Below are 16,698 nucleotides of genomic sequence, written 5' to 3'. Positions count from 1 at the left end.
GATGGCGCTCTCGATAGGTCACAGTGCTCGTGTCCCACATTAGAAGGCCGCTCATTGGTCGACACGGAAGAAACGTCACTGTGTCGCTCTCACGTTTATGCGGCGTGGATGAAAAGAGCTTTGCGGGTAGCTTTGAGGACTTTAGAACACTGAATACTCTCCGATAGGATTTTAGGATGCGATCCTATAGTTTACATGTCAATTAAGTCTTCTCATTATGCTGCAATAGCCAATTTTCTGAGGACGCCCTAGCCCGCCCCGTTTCCTCATCCGCTCGCTGATAGGTCGAGTTATCAGGTACCCGGATGCTCACGGGCGCCATTCTATAGACGCCATTTTGGATCTGAGAGCGCGGTTTCGGTTGAACACAGGAATAGACTGCTGGCCATAAGGAAACTGTGCGAGTGTTGCATGTAGTGCCGCTAGAACTGAAAAACTCAGTTTTCATATTAATTTAATCGTAAAAATACTTGTTTGCTCTGTTATTTAGTATAAAAAGTTTTTAAAAAAGTTTAGTATACATTTTTTTTTTTCATGTGCTGATGCGGAGTGAATAATTAGAAGACACGTTTTGTAAAGCCCATAATTTAAATGCAAAGTTTGTATCATTAAACATTTGTGAATTGAGTCCCAGTTTTTTAAATGTTACACAAACACAAAACATACACAAATACACAAATTCTCTCTTTCATTATCAGTTTTTCATCTGTTTTATTCTCTTTTGTACATTTTAATACTTGTGACAGGTTTTAAGACCAAAGCAACATAAATGTTTATATTGTTAGCACGTTTATAACGTGTTTAACTCATGACTTTAAACGTTTTAACTTTAAAACGTTCAAATGTAAAAGTCTTTCAAAAACTTTATAAGGGTTCAAATGTAGGAGGTATAATTTAAGGCATTGGCCAGCTATTTTAATGACAGCGATTGTGAGTTAAAATGACTGAGGTCAGAATTTGATTAAAGCGCAGTGCTTCTGGGTTTAAAGATCTAAAACACTTCGATTCATGCTGATATGACAGTTTTATTTTATTTGAAGAACAATAGCATCTAGCATTTTACAGTGAAAAAGGTGCCAGGGGGTAATGGGTCATTCCTGGCATTCGGTAATATTTCAGTCCCGCATATCTTTTAAAGTGGTTGTTGACTAAAATTACATTTTAAAAGCATTTTTCATCGATTTACTTTGTACATTATAATGAATAAAAGAAAAAAATTACATTAAAATCAGTTTTAGCATTAAAAAATATAATATGTATGTATGTATATATATATATATATATATATATATATATATATATATATATATATATATATATATATATATATATATATATATATATATATATATGACATCACAGACAGAAAGTGACATCATTCAGCTCTCTTGCTCTACCAAGGAGGCTAAAGACCATGGCCTCTAGAGTCTGTCGCTAGAGCACCTATGGAGGTCAGAGGAGTGAGGTTTACCTGCACAGCACTTACTACATGGCCTCCCCCTACTGAAAAAAAAACAGCTTAAACCAGCCTAGGCTGGTTGGCTGGTTTTAGCTGGTCGACCAGGGTGGTTTTAGAGGGGTTTTGGCCATTTCCAGGCAGGTTTCCAGCCATTTCCAGCCTGGTCTTAGCTGGTCAGGTTAGCTTAGGGCCCTTACATGAGCAATAGGAAAATGTTGGTTTTATAGCAAAAGCTTTTTAAAATACTATTATTACCAACTCAGTTTTGTCCGTTACAGGGTTGAGAATACTGGGTGTCCTAATAAGAATAAAACAGAAAATAGTATGTAGGCTTTAATGCCTGAGGTGGGAAATGATGTTTTGAAAGTTTATATTGCGCCTAATTATGTAGGCTATTTAAAAAATACAATCAATACACTTTTAAAAATGAGTTTGCTCAAGCTGAAATATTACCGAATGCCAGGACTGACACAAATATAAACACACAAACTGCACACACATTTAACATTATAAACATTATACATCTTTAAAGTGCGAAAGTCTTTCTTGTTTAAAGGGTCTCTGAGACAGATAATATATAAGCACATCCAGTCAACAAAACCATACAATTAGGTTTCCTATATTAGTGAATTTGGTTGGACTGTTTTGTGTGTGAATGATGCGCGCAGTCTGCTTTTTTCGCTCAGGCGCGCTCCGGGCGCTTTGTTTTGGGGTCCTTTATCGCAGCTCAGCGCCAGTCGCGCAGCGGTGTTTTACGGGAGTGTTTGGATATTCTGAATCTTCGCATATTTTCGGCTTTACATTTGTTTATTTCGGCGGTTTTCTGTGTTCGTGGAGCCGCAAGGATGAATCTGGAGTTGCTCGGTGAGCTCCGCTGTTATGAGTCTGCTAGCTGCGTGCTAACACCTGCTAGCGCTGCGTTTAGCATCAGCACAAACTTTACCGAACAATAACAATGTCTAACTGCAGCTGTAATAGCTATATTAAACATTAACCACTATTTATTATATCTATATGATATTTAGATCCCATCTGATGTGCACTGTCTGATTCGTAAACGCCTATAATCATAAATGATGTCTGTGTATATTAATATATATTTAATAATGCTGTACCATAACGCTGTAAGGTATTAAATCTGCCTTTTTTCTGTCTTACAGAGTCGTTCGGGCAGAATTATCCAGAGGTACTGTAAATACTCATTATAAATGCATTCAGTACATGTGCAATTAGTATTAAGTCTGAGTGAACATGTTATGAATACTGTTGTGCATTTATTATATACCATGTCTTGTTGTTATATGCAGTGTTGTGGGCAATTAGGTGCTGTTATTTAATTGCTTTGGGCAACTTTTCATTTTTAGGTGTTTTAAGTACACTTTTAACATATTTGGCTTCAATATTGTAGATACTGGTAGGTACATTGAAAAAAACAGCAGAGAATAATACATTGAGGTAAAGATGTTGTTAATATTCACACATTCTGAAATTCTCCTTTATACTATAATTTCAGAAAAGTGATGCATGCAAGTTCTCAATATTGAAATGATGTTATAGCAGCCAGCGATATCAAATGTTTCATATGTTATATCGAAATACAACATTGTTCACAGTCAGTTAAAGGTGCTGTATGTATGTGTTTGATCTTTCTAAAGTGTAAAAACAGCATCATGTGTGTGCAGATATTTCAGAAACATGCTCAAACAGCATTCCTGTTTATCTGAGAAACAATGCTGAAGTCAGATATCCTGCTGTGAACATGTGTTTTCCGTGCTGGAGCGCCTGTCTTTGTTTTGGTCATTTAACCCGCCCAATGCCAGTTTAGCCAATTATATTTTAGCACCCCGGGTTGCCAGATGGTGGAAAACAGTGTATTTCATTCAGTCAGGAAGGCTTTCAGAGCATGTGACTGAAATGCGCCCTCTGGTGGACAGTAGCAGACTCTGAAATGAGACGCAGATTCAGAGTTCCACATGAGATTATTAATTAGCAGATACTATAAATATTAGGAGTGTAAACATTAGGTGAGCAGGTTACATTGTAACCCCGTGTCCTAACAACACACTACATGACGAGATACGCAGTGATGAGCAGTTTGGGCTGTTTGCAGCAGACGAAACAGGACAGAAGTGTAAACAAAGGCATTCAGCAGCACAGAATAGAGCACTCACTGCACTCCAGCACAATAATAAACTTTATAATCTAATGAACACAATTTAAAGCTCTTGAACATGATTAAATGTAGATGCTGAATCACTGATATGTGTTGGTTTCCACTGAGTCTCAGTTCTGAAGTTGAGTTTCAGACGCTTTATCTTATTCTCCAGATCTGAGCTGAACTATCTGCTGCTGCTTTCAGAATTATGGTAATAAATGTCATGTCAGACTCACATTATCAGCGTTTAACACTGAATAAAGCACATGAGCTGTACCTGAGCTGTTGTTCAGCTGAAATAGAAGCTGTTTCTAATATATCAATTCGAGATGTTGCTCATATGGAGAATATTCCTTCTATCGTGTGCCGCTGCTTTAATTTAGAACATGATTTAAATCACTCGCTTCTGTCCTCAATCTGGCAACCCGCACTTGCGTTTGTTTTGATCCAGAAGTGCAATACCTAGTTCAACCACTGGAAGTCAGATTTACACACTGCACCTTTAAATAGTGCTAATGATGTTTTAAAGTCATACTTAGATGTGTTTCAGACCGAATATACAAAGTACCACGGTAAACAATATAGGGAGCCAACACAAGTTGCCACTGAACAAATGTGTGAATCTAAAAGCAACTTTACCTCAATGAAAATTACTTTATATCTTGCAGAATAATTCTGTTTTTAAACTAAAAGACCTTCATATTCATTCATGCTGAAGAAAACTGTATTGAGAAATTACTTGATGACAATATACGGTCCGGTTTGACTGAAAATTAAAGAATTAATTACGTGTTTAAAGTCTGTGTGTTGAGATATATGTGGATTTATGTTTATTAAACAACTTGTTGAGGAGTAATTAAGTTAATTTTCAGACAAGGTCATTAAAAAAGTGATTTAACTGCTATTGTGATGATGTAATTAATTACTGTTTTGAAATAACTTATGCAACACTGATTATATATATATATATATATATATATATATAAACAAAAATAATAATATATGAATAATTTAATTATGGTTATATACATTTATGAATAATTAAATGTGCATATTTATGTGCTTTGTTGGTCTTAGTTAATTTAATGAATATGTATTTTAATATATGTCATTTTTGTATAATTTTTTTAAATTTATTAAATTTAAACAGGTGAAAAGTGTGTTTGTAAATCCTAGTTTGTGTGTGGTGTGTGTGCTCATATATATGTGTGTATGTATGTATGTATGTATGTATGTATGTATGTATGTGTGTGCTTATGCAGGAGGCTGATGGGACTCTGGACTGCATCAGTATGGCTCTGACCTGTACGTTTAACCGCTGGGGAACACTACTCGCTGTCGGCTGCAATGACGGACGCATCGTCATCTGGGACTTCCTGACCAGAGGAATCGCCAAAATCATCAGTGCACACATACACCCTGTGTGCTCGCTCAGGTATACACCAAATACATACACACTCCCCATCTGCTCTCTCAGTTACACACACACACAAATAATTAGTATGTGAGTGTGTGTTTGCTCTGATGTGACCATGTGGGCTTTTGTGTGTGTGTGTGTGTGTGTGTGTGTGTGTGTGTGTGTGTGTGTGTGTGTGTGTGTTCCTGCAGCTGGAGTCGGGATGGTCATAAGCTGGTCAGCGCCTCCACTGATAATATCGTCTCCCAGTGGGACGTCCTGACGGGAGATTGTGACCAGCGCTTCCGCTTTCCCTCCCCCATCCTCAAGCTGCAGTATCACCCCCGAGACATGTGAGTGCTGTCACTTTCTCTCGTACCCGTCAACCACCGCGGCGCACTTCACATTGTTTTTACACATCGCTAAATAACACAAACGGATGTCCGATTGACTTTTGTGCTCTTCTGTAGATTACATTTAGATTACTTTTGTAGATTACTTTTGTGGTCTTTTGTAGATTACATTTAGATTACTTCTGTAGATTACATTTAGATTACTTTTGTAGATTACTTTTGTGGTCTTTTGTAGATTACTTTTAGATTACATTTAGATTACTTTTGTGCTCTTTTGTAGATTACTTTTAGATTATTTTTGTGATCTTTTGTAGATTACTTTTAGATTAAGATTACTTTTGTGATCTTTTTTAGATTACTTTTAGATTACATTAAGATTACTTCTGTGCTCTTTTGTAGTTTACTTTTAGATTACTTTTGTAGATTACATTTAGATTTTTTGTGGTCTTTTTGTTGATTACTTTTAGATTACATATAGATTACTTTTTTCTGTTTTTTTAAAATTACTTATTACTTTAGTGCTCTTTTCTAGATTACTTTTATAATACATTGTTTTTTTTGTTCTCTTGTCATTTGCTTTTTAGATTACATTTAGATTATTATTTTTTGTGTACTACTTTTAGATTATCTTTGTAGATTGCTTTAAGATTACATTACATTAATAGATTACATTTGTGCTAAAAATTAGAAAAATTAAATGAAATTATTAATTGTGAACAAGTTGTGATCATGTAATCCATAAAAGTACTGTAAAAAAACTGTAATATCGTGATCCAGATTACATTTAATCCATTACTACCCTTCTTGGATGTGTGCATTTGAGTGCTTTTGTGTGCGTTTGTGTGTTTTTTTGTGCTTTTGTGCTCTTTTTTTTGTTTGCTTTTAGATTAATTTTGTGCTCTTTTGTAGTTTGCTTTTAGGTTATTTTTGTATATTACTTTAAGATTAAATATAGATTACTATATTGCGACAGTTGTTTTAGTTTAAGACTAAACTAATTTTCGGTCAACACATTTTCGTTACCTAAAAATAAAATTGACAATTCACAATACATGATGAGCTAAAACTCACTGTAACAAACATCAGTCACTGAAAAAATGGAAATGAAAATTGCAAAAATCAATAATCGTTTTCAGAATAACCACTCATTCTGTGGCTGTTTAGAGAAACACCAGTAGATGGTGCTTTTACACTAAACACACACACACTTTTGCCGAAAAATTGTAAAATAGACTTGTTTAACTACATACACAGTGTGATCTTTAGTGTAATAAAGATTGTGTTCATCGTTTTTACTTTTATTCCTCGCGTTTGTGTGGTTTTGGTTTCAGTGTCTGTTCTAACTATTATTTTATTGTTATCACTCACAAGCTCTGTAAATACTAAACTCTGCTCTGGACATGTTTTGTTCACTTTGATGAGCAACAATTACTAAAACTAAATATATATAAGCTAAGTAGAAATGTGTTCACAAAATAAAGACGAAACTAAAACTACTTAATGAACTGAACTGAAATTTACAGCAAATTTTAAAATAGTACGGAAATATAAACTATGTGTGTGTGTTCTAGGAATAAGGTACTGGTGTGTCCCATGAAGTCTGCGCCCGTCTTGCTCACGCTGTCCGACTCCAAACACGTGGTTTTGCCGGTGGACGACGACTCGGATCTGAATGTAGTGGCGGCGTTTGACCGACGCGGAGAGTACATTTACACCGGAAACGCCAAGGGGAAGGTCAGAGTGTGTTTCTGTTTATATCAGTGTCAGAGCTGAGTGGATTACTCATGATACATTACAGTTACTGATTACAAAGTACATGGCAAACTTTGTAGCCAGTAATATAATCTCTTAGATGACACATTTATAGTTGTTGCATAGTTATTAATGCTGTTTTGTAGATTACTCTTAAATTACTTTTGTGCAGTTTTATATTACTTTTAAATTACTTTTGTGCTCTTTTGTAGATTACCTTTAGATTATATTTAGCTTATTGTTATGCTCTTGTGGATTACATTTAGATTACTTTAAGATTAAATGTAGATTACTTGTGCTCTTGTGGTTTGCTTTTAGATTACTTTTAGATTGTATTCAGCTTATTTTTGTGCTCTTTTGTAGATTACTTTTAGATTACATTTGTGCTCTTTTGTAGATTACATTTAGATTACCTTTAGATTACCTTAGTGCTCTTTTGTAAATTACTTTTAGATTACTATTGTGCTCTTTTGTAGATTACTTTTAGATTACCTTTAGATTACTTTTGTGCTCTTTTGTAAATTACTTTTACATTACTTTTGTGCTCTTTTGTAGATTACTTTTAGATTACCTTTAGATTACTTTTGTGCTCTTTTGTAAATTACTTTTAGATTACTTTTGTGCTCTTTTGTAAATTACTTTTAGATTACTTTTGTGCTCTTTTGGAGATTACTTTTAGATTACTTTTGTGCTCTTTTGTAGATTACCTTCAGATTATATTTAGCATATTGTTATGCTCTTTTGTGGATTACATTTAGATTACATTAAGATTACATGTAGATTACTTGTGCTCTTGTAGTTTGCTTTTAGATTACTTTTGTAGATTACTTTTAGATTACATATAGATTATGTTTGTGCTAAAAATATAAACCTTAAAATAAGGATGGATCAGTGAATTGTGAACAACTTGCTGCCATTGTGCATGTATGTCATCATGTGATCCATAAAAGTCACTAAACTATTTACAATATTTAAAACGTATTCGATGTTTGTAATCTAATTAGGTAATCCAGATTACATATAATCTATTACTACCCTTCTCTGATGTGTGTTTTTGAGTGCGTGTGTATGTGTATGTTTGACGTTAACTTGTGTGTTTCTGTCCAGATTCTGGTTTTGAACACAGACACTCAGGATCTGGTGGCGTCCTTCAGAGTGACCACTGGAACCAGTAACACCACCGCCATCAAGTCCATCGAGTTTGCTCGCAAGGGCAGGTCAGACATTATTATTACCCACAGTTCCACACCACCTTCACATATATATATATATATTTGATGTTGTGTGGTGTGTATTTGATGGTGTGTGTTGTGTGCCCCCAGTTGTTTCCTCATCAACACAGCAGATCGAATCATTCGAGTTTACGACGGTCGAGAGATCCTGACCTGCGGCAGAGACGGAGAGCCTGAGCCCATGCAGAAACTGCAGGACCTGGTCAACAGGTGTGTGTGTGTGTGTGTGTGTGTGTGTGTGTGTGTGTGTGTGTGTGTGTGTGTGTGTGTGAATATAAGTATAAGTATAAGTATAAGTATGAGTGTGTGTGTGTGTGTTAGGGTGTATTTTACCATGTGAATGAGTGTGTGTGTGTGTGTTGGTCTGTGCAAGTGTGTTTTTCTTTGTGTTGTTGTGTGTGTTTGCTTCTATGTGTGTATGTGTATGTTGGCGTATGTGTTAGGCAGTCAGAAATAGCTATACTAGGAGTGTTTAAGTTTAGTATATTTAGCAAAACTCACCTGTGTGTGTGTGTGTGTGTGTGTGTGTGTGTGTGCATGCGTGCAGGACGCCGTGGAAGCGCTGCTGTTTCTCCGGTGACGGCGAGTATATCGTGGCGGGTTCTGCGCGTCAGCATGCGCTCTACATCTGGGAGAAGAGCATCGGCAACCTGGTGAAGATCCTGCACGGCACACGAGGAGAACTGCTGCTGGACGTAGCGGTGAGGCTAATGCTAACACTAATGCGTGTGTGTGTCAGCTAACAGCCAGTGTGTGCAGATGATCATGACTGAAGAGTGTGTGTGTGTGTTTGTTTAAATGTGTGTGTGTTTGCAGTGGCACCCGGTGCGGCCCATCATCGCCTCCATCTCCAGCGGCGTGGTCTCCATATGGGCTCAGAACCAAGTGGTGAGAAAATCAAACAAATCAGACTGTAAAGTGTAACGTGTCACTGTAACGCGGAGTGTAACATGCAGTGTGTGTGTGTGTGTGTCCTGCAGGAGAACTGGAGTGCGTTCGCACCGGATTTTAAAGAGCTGGACGAGAATGTGGAGTACGAGGAGAGAGAGTCAGAGTTCGACATCGAGGACGAGGACAAGAGTGAACCAGAGCAGACAGGTGAACACACACACACACACACACACACACACACACACACATATATATATACATGCACACACACTAATACAAACGCACTCACACAGATACACACTAACAAGCAAATACACACACACCCTCGTACAGATCAAAATAATACACACTAATACAAACACACAAAAACACACATGCATGCACATACAAACACACACACATTCACATATACTCACACAGCTCAAAATAACACACACACAAATAAACACACTAAAACCCCCGCATACACGGTCGCAAGACACATACACTCAAACAAAAACACACACACACACACACACACTGAGGCCATGTCTACACTAATCCGGATAAATTTGAAAACGGAGTTTTCCTCTAAAAACGCTTCACGTCCACACTGTCGTTTCTATTCGTTTTTCAAAACTTTGTCATCCAAACTGAAACGAATACAAATGCTTTCAACCTGTACTGCGCATGCGTGAAACGTAAGACGCTTCGGCACGCGTCATTTCCGCCTGACGTTTATTTTCTTTCCGGCTCTTTGAAACGTTGCGGCAAAATGTCAAGGAAAAGCACAGAGTTTTTAAATGGACTGACTTTAAACGGAGTTGCTTCGTCGAGTAACACATGGAATACAAAGTTGCAAATGAGAGTGAAAATGTCGACTGGGAGACGTGCCAAAACAAATACGCCGATATACTGGACCGCTTTAAAGAACAGTATCCTGCTGAAGACGCTGTTTACCCTCACAGTAAGGACGACATCACTAAAATCATCATCACAACGAAATTAAAGTAAACGAATTAGTAACATGACTGAGTCACATGACAAAAAAACGCGTCATCGTTTTCAAAAGACTCCGTTTTCACAGTCTACACTACGACACGAAAACGGCGTTTTCAAATTTATCCACTTTGGAGAGCGTTTTCAAAAAGATACGTTTTTGTTTCCTAAAAACGCATCTCAGTGTGGACGGAAGGGCAAAACGGAGACAAAAATATGCGTTTTCAAATGAAAAAGCATTAGTGTGGACATGGCCTGACTGCGTGTCTGTGTGTGTGTCAGGAGCGGACGCAGCGGAGGATGAGGAGGTGGACGTCACATCAGTCGACCCCATTCCTGCATTCTGCAGCAGGTCAGTGACCAATAAGCTTGCACACAGCCGGTGGCCACGCCCACATTGAATATCATTATTCCTAACCCCGATTACATCTGTTTGTCAGATTGTTACTGTAGTTCTTGACTGTTTTTGTTTCATTCATGTTGTTTTACTGATGATGTGGCAAAAAAATTCTAATATTACGCATAAAGTTTTATTTATTAAATTTGTCATTATTTTTAATATTGTACCGTTTCCAGTTTATTAAATTTAAGTTATATTTACAATTTAAAAAAATCCTCATAATTTTTAATAGATCCAAATGTGTTTTGATGTTTATATATATATTTCTTTTATTGTTCGATATGAAAAATTAGCTAGTTTCACATGTGTTTTGTTTATCCATTTTGTTTGTCTGCATGTTTAGTTTTAACGTTAACGAAAATAAAAAAGTGTATTATTGTTATTTTTATGGCCGATATTTTTTGTTGTTAATTTTTGAAATAGTTTTTGTTGGTTTGATCGAGTTAGTAGTCGTCACTAACTAAATCGGCATGCATCTCTGGTGCGTCAGAAATGGCCGGCTTTTGAAAAATTTTAATTTTTTTTTCTCATGCAGTGACGAGGAGCTGGAGGACTATAAAGCTCTGCTGTATCTGCCGATCGCCCCGGAGGTTGAGGACCCAGAGGAGAACCCATTTGGCCCCCCGCCTGACGCCACGGCTCAGAACGCCAGCACTGACGACGGCTCCACCCACACCGGCCCCGGTGACAAGAAACGACACCCGTCAGCAGACGGAGCACCACCGAAGAAGAAGATCCGCACCACCACCATCGAGCTGCAGGGCGTCCCAAGCGACGGTCAGTGCTGCAAACATGAGCTGTCAAAATAAAAGTCATCAATAAACTAAACAGTTATCGGCAAAATAGAATAGCGTATTGACACGATATTAACAAAATGCAAATATCAGGCAATGTATTGGCTCTATCTATCTATCTATCTATCTATCTATCTATCTATCTATCTATCTATCTATCTATCTATCTATCTATCTATATATTTATATCTATCTATATATATATATATATATATATATATATATATATATATATATATATATATATATTTGTATAAATAAAAAAATTTACTAGCTCAAAATAAATGTCTGATTCCAGTTTTCTTTTTACATTTTGTGATATATTAGCGTTGACTTAGTTGATATCATAATAAAAGTCCAATTTACGACAGTTGTCAATAAAAGCTACATTTTTAAAACAAATTTTTACAAATCTCCAATATCCTGGCCTTGACAGAGGTGCTGTCAAAATAAAAGTCTGATAGTGACACTATTAAGCCAAAGAAAACACTATTTAAATTTTCGATTGATGTCAACCTAAAAGTCCAATTTTGACATATAGAGGTCAAACATAAAAATCAGCTGATAACAATTTCGACATGTACCAACCAAAAATAATCTTATTGCAGATATTTTAAATAGCTTAAGTGCTGTCAAAATAAAAGCCTCAATCAGACACTAAACATTGTAATTCTGATATTTATTTGCTATTATTTTAAAATGTTCCAATATTTTGCAACACGTTGGCTAAAAAAATCGTATTATTTAAAAATGTCAAATATCGAGCAACTGTGTTCTGTCATTTTCAAAATAAAAGTCTTGATTTCAAACAAAATCTTATTGCCGATGATTTAAAAATGCCAAACTCTAGGCAATATATTGGTCTTGGATTTGGTGGTGTTAGAATAAAAGTCTGATACTAACCAGTCAAACAAAACACTAATCAGTCAAACAAAACACTAATCAGTCAAACAAAAAACTATTTAAAATTCTGATTGATGTCAAACATAAAAACCAGCTGATAGCAATTTAAAACATAAAAAAACTATTTTAATAATACCAAATTTCGAGCTACTCTGTTCTGTCATTTTTAAAATAAAAGTCTTGATTTCAAACAATCATACACAAACTTTATTGCCAATCATTTAAAAATGCCTTATACTGGGCAATAAATTGGTCTTGGATTTGATGTCAAAATAAAAGTCACTAATAATGCCGCCACTAATAAGCCAAACAAAAAACTATTTAAAATTTGATTGATGTCAAACTAAAAGTCTAATTTTGATCTTTAGAGGTCAAACATAAAAATCAGCTGATAACTATTTCGACAGGTACTAACCCAACATAAAAACCTTATTGCCAATATTTTAAATAGCTTGCTTAGCATAAGTACTGTCAAAATAAAAGCCTTAATCCAACACTTAACATTCTGATTCTGATATTTTTTGCCCATTATTTTTAAATGTCCCAATATTTTGCAACACGTTGGCTTTGGATCAGCTGAAAACAATTTTGAACATTAAAAAAACCTAATATTTTAATAATGCCAAATATTGAGCAACTCTGTTCTGTCATTTTCAAAATAAAAGTCTTGATTTCAAACATCTATAAACAATTGTATTGCCTACTACATATAAATACCAAATAATATATAGGTCTTGGATTGGAATGTTTTCAAAATAAAAGTCTCTGTTTTTGTGTTTCTCAGAGGTGCACCCGCTGCTTGGCGTAAAAGGCGACAGTAAGTCGAAGAAGAAGGCGGCGGGGCGACCCAAGGGATCTAAAGGTAAAGACAAAGACTCTCCGTTCAGACCCAAAGTCAGCCGGGACAGAGTAGAGGGGCTGGGGACGCCAGGTAAGACCCCACTGTGACCTTTGACCCCTGGGTCTAGTGCGGCTTGAGCTCTACTGTGATTGGCCGCGTCTACTTCCTGCTTGCCTTCCTGTCCTTCCTGCTCTGACCCCTGTGCTGCCTTCAATAACGCATGTGTGTGCGGATGAATGCTTCAGGTCTCCTCGCAGGCTCAGTCCTTCCCATCATGCCCTGCAGCAGGACAACATTCGCTCCTGCTAGACACTGAATAGACTAGAATGTAATTGGAAAACACTGTTGTTTAAATGCTACTGTACAGATTTAGATTAGAATGGTAATAGTTATGCTATTGCACTTATTTTTTTATTATACAGTTTTAAAATGTGCTTTTATTTGTAGTTTAGATGTTTTTGTTTGTTTATGTTACAATTTTCGAGATTCGCAAAATAAATATGACATTTTACTGGGTTCATTTTGAGCTTTTGTTTTGTTTGTTCATATGGATTAATCCAGCCATTTAATAATTTCAAATATATATATATATATATATATATATATATATATATATATATATATATATATATATATATGAGCAATATCACATGAGTAGCAGTGCGATATGGCTGTATATCGGCACTGGTGGGAGGCGTGCAATGGCTTAGTGTCCCACCAGTGATGATACACAGCCATATGACACTGCTACTCGTGTAATATTGCGCTTATACGACAGTTTGACGGAATAATCGTGTATATAAAAAAGAAAATCGGACACAGAGAGTCTAAAAAGCCTTTTGTATGAGGAATTACTGTCCTCCACCATTCATTCACATCTACAGCTGACATCGGAACAGCAGAAAACACTGCTCGTTTACCAGTGTCACTGTAAAGCTAGTGTTTGAATGATTCTCTAGTGTAATGTCTAAAGTGATGACCAAACAGCTGATTTTGCTCACATTTTAAGATTATAAGGCTGAACAGCATGAAATGCCATCAGTCTACAGAGATTTCCCAGTATTTCTCTGCTGCAATCAGGATATCACAATAATTAACTCAGAAAAAGCCCAAGCAAAGCAAACACTAGCAGATTACTGTGGTATAAATACAGCACTACAACTTACACAAGAGAGAGATCGACTTAGTGTCTCTTACCTTTCCTATCATGATTTGATTAGCTGTAGTTAGAAAGGACGCTGATGGCAGCCGATGCGCTGAATCTCAGAGATAATATCCTTATAAATAAACTGCATAGATGCAATCTTAACAAGTACATGCTCACCTAAAAAAGCCTTAAAAGTACATTATGTTATCCAACAGCTGCAATATTTGTCAAACTGTAGTGAGTTTATTGATCTGCTGTCACTCTATGTGGGCGGAGTAATACACAAGAGTGAAGAGGCTGTACAAGTGCTGATACTACAGGAATATTGCACGGCTATTAGCCAATAAGATTTGAGAACCAGACAGAACTGTTGGATAAATATATATATATATATATATATATATATATATATATATATATATATATATATATATATATATATATATATATATATATATTTATAGATAGACTTTTTATTCTAATTTTCAGTGTTTATTAGTTAGCTTTGACACTCACCAATTCCAATTCCATTTAATACTTTTTATTATATTTAATACTATTATAGTTACAAATTTTAAGTTCTTTCTATATCGTCTTTGTAAAGTATCACAGTTGCCACTTTTTTGTTTATCTTTATTTATTTTTGTCTAAATTTTTTTTTTACTTTTTTTGAGTGTGAATTTCCATTGCGGTGGACCAAATCATTCCAGTAATGCCCTGCAACAATAACTTGTATTTGTTTTGTTTCATATACTAAGGCTGCGTCCGAAACCACATACTTCCATACTATACAGTACGCTAAAATCAGTATGCGAGCGATTAGTATGTCCGAATTCATAGAATTCGAAAAACAGTCTGTTAAGTACCCTGATGACTTACTACTTCCGGCGAGATTCTTGAGTGCGCATCCCATGCACGCTGCGCTATCCCATAATGCCCCGCGAAAGAATTCATGAATGGAAGTGAAGCGACGCAACTGACGCAGGTAGGTCACGTGACCATAACAAAATGGCGGATGTAGTACGTCCGAATTCCATTCATACTTTTCACATTCATACTGTATAGAACGTACTTTTCTAACGGCCGAGTAGTACGTTTAAATTCAAATACAGTACCTACTGAGTAGTAGCTGGTTTCGAACGCAGCCCAAATCTCACCTAACGTCAGGGCTTAATTTGTGTCGAAACAAGTTGGATCCGGCACCTTACCTGTCCCTCCTCTGGTACCATGCCGGATTTGTTACCCCGATCTGTTCTGGGACCTCGCAATTTACAAATTAAGCACTGCCTAACATTTTATTTTTATGAAAGTAGCTTACAATGCAAAATTAAATAGTTTTTAAAAATTCAAGAGAAGTCTTGTTCAATTCAGAGCGTTGTTATTTCTGTCTTGTTTTAAAGCACATTATTGATTTACTCACAAATAATGCAAATGTCTAATAAATGCGTTTTTGCTTTGTCGCTTCGCTGTTTGGGCCTTTATGTTGACCTGAAGGATTTAACAGTGTGTTTTATTCGTTATATTAGTATTTTCAAAAATAGTTTTACATTGTGATTTTAATTTAGCCAAATGCTATTTTTTTTATTTTTTTTTTAGGAAACCTGGTCGCAGCGGTGTACAAACAGCACGAGGTGCAGGGTCTGGACTGAAGCTGAAGGCCATTGGCGCCCCCTGTTTGAGTGGATGAATGACTTTTTATGAACTCTATGGACTGGAATTGTTGTATAATTTCAGAAGGACTTAAACGCCGCAACCGATTGATTGGTTTCCACACATAGAGTGAGTGTTGGAAAGATCGAAGCATGTTTTTTTATTGTTTTATATCTAGAATAGATGGATCTGTCTCAGTCTACAAGCACTAGTTGGGTCATAGTCAGATATCTTATATTTGTTTTGTGTGCTTTTTTTCCTGTGAGCTCTCTTGACTGGTCTTTTGTTTATAAATATTAAACCAGCTTGTTTTTTTGAGACTGTGTTATTTGTTTTTTTGAGTTTATTCATTTTCCTTTGGCTTAGTCCCTTTATTCATCAGGGGTCGCCACAGCGGAATGAACTAACAACTATTTCAGCACATGTTTTACACAGGGGATGCCCTTTCAGCTGCAACCCAGTACTGGGAAACACTCATACACTACATCCAATTTAGTTCATCCAATTGCCCTATAGCGCATGTGTTTGGACTGTGGGGAAAACCGGAGCTCCCGGAGGAAACCCACGCCAACACGGGGAGAACATGCAAACTCCACACAGAAATGCCAACTGACCCAGTTGGAACTCAAACCAGTGACCTTTCTGCTGTGAACTTTTCTGCTGTACTGTCACCCCGTTCATTTCATTTGTGGAGATCGGGTTGCTACAAGAGATACAGATGCAGACAGAAGTTAACAATAAACAATT

General features: G+C 36.3%; 1 protein-coding gene across 2 annotated transcripts; it reads left to right on the top strand.

Moving 5' to 3' along the window:
- Window positions 1–2,163: 2,163 nt before the first annotated feature.
- Window positions 2,164–16,271, top strand: rbbp5 (retinoblastoma binding protein 5). Of its 2 annotated transcripts, none has more exons than XM_005168268.6 (14): window positions 2,164–2,323; window positions 2,620–2,645; window positions 4,877–5,049; window positions 5,223–5,363; window positions 6,935–7,097; window positions 8,223–8,332; window positions 8,438–8,557; window positions 8,895–9,048; window positions 9,164–9,235; window positions 9,328–9,445; window positions 10,499–10,568; window positions 11,152–11,393; window positions 13,098–13,244; window positions 15,898–16,269. In XM_005168268.6, the coding sequence occupies exons 1-14, from the start codon at window positions 2,305–2,307 to the stop codon at window positions 15,948–15,950; spliced, it is 1,608 nt and encodes a 535-aa protein (XP_005168325.1). In that variant the 5' UTR covers window positions 2,164–2,304; the 3' UTR covers window positions 15,951–16,269.
- The last annotated feature ends 427 nt before the right edge of the window (window positions 16,272–16,698 follow it).

Source organism: Danio rerio, chromosome 22, assembly GCF_049306965.1.
Source record: "Danio rerio strain Tuebingen ecotype United States chromosome 22, GRCz12tu, whole genome shotgun sequence".
Classification (NCBI taxonomy): Eukaryota; Metazoa; Chordata; class Actinopteri; order Cypriniformes; family Danionidae; genus Danio; species Danio rerio.
This window is presented reverse-complemented; position numbering and strand designations above follow the sequence as displayed.

Bases quoted from the DNA above. Each gene is read 5' to 3' on its own strand.
- rbbp5 (XM_005168268.6), top strand. The intron at 5,050-5,222 runs GTATACACCAAA...GTGTTCCTGCAG, and splicing joins CACCCTGTGTGCTCGCTCAG to CTGGAGTCGGGATGGTCATA. The intron at 8,333-8,437 runs GTCAGACATTAT...GTGTGCCCCCAG, and splicing joins GAGTTTGCTCGCAAGGGCAG to TTGTTTCCTCATCAACACAG.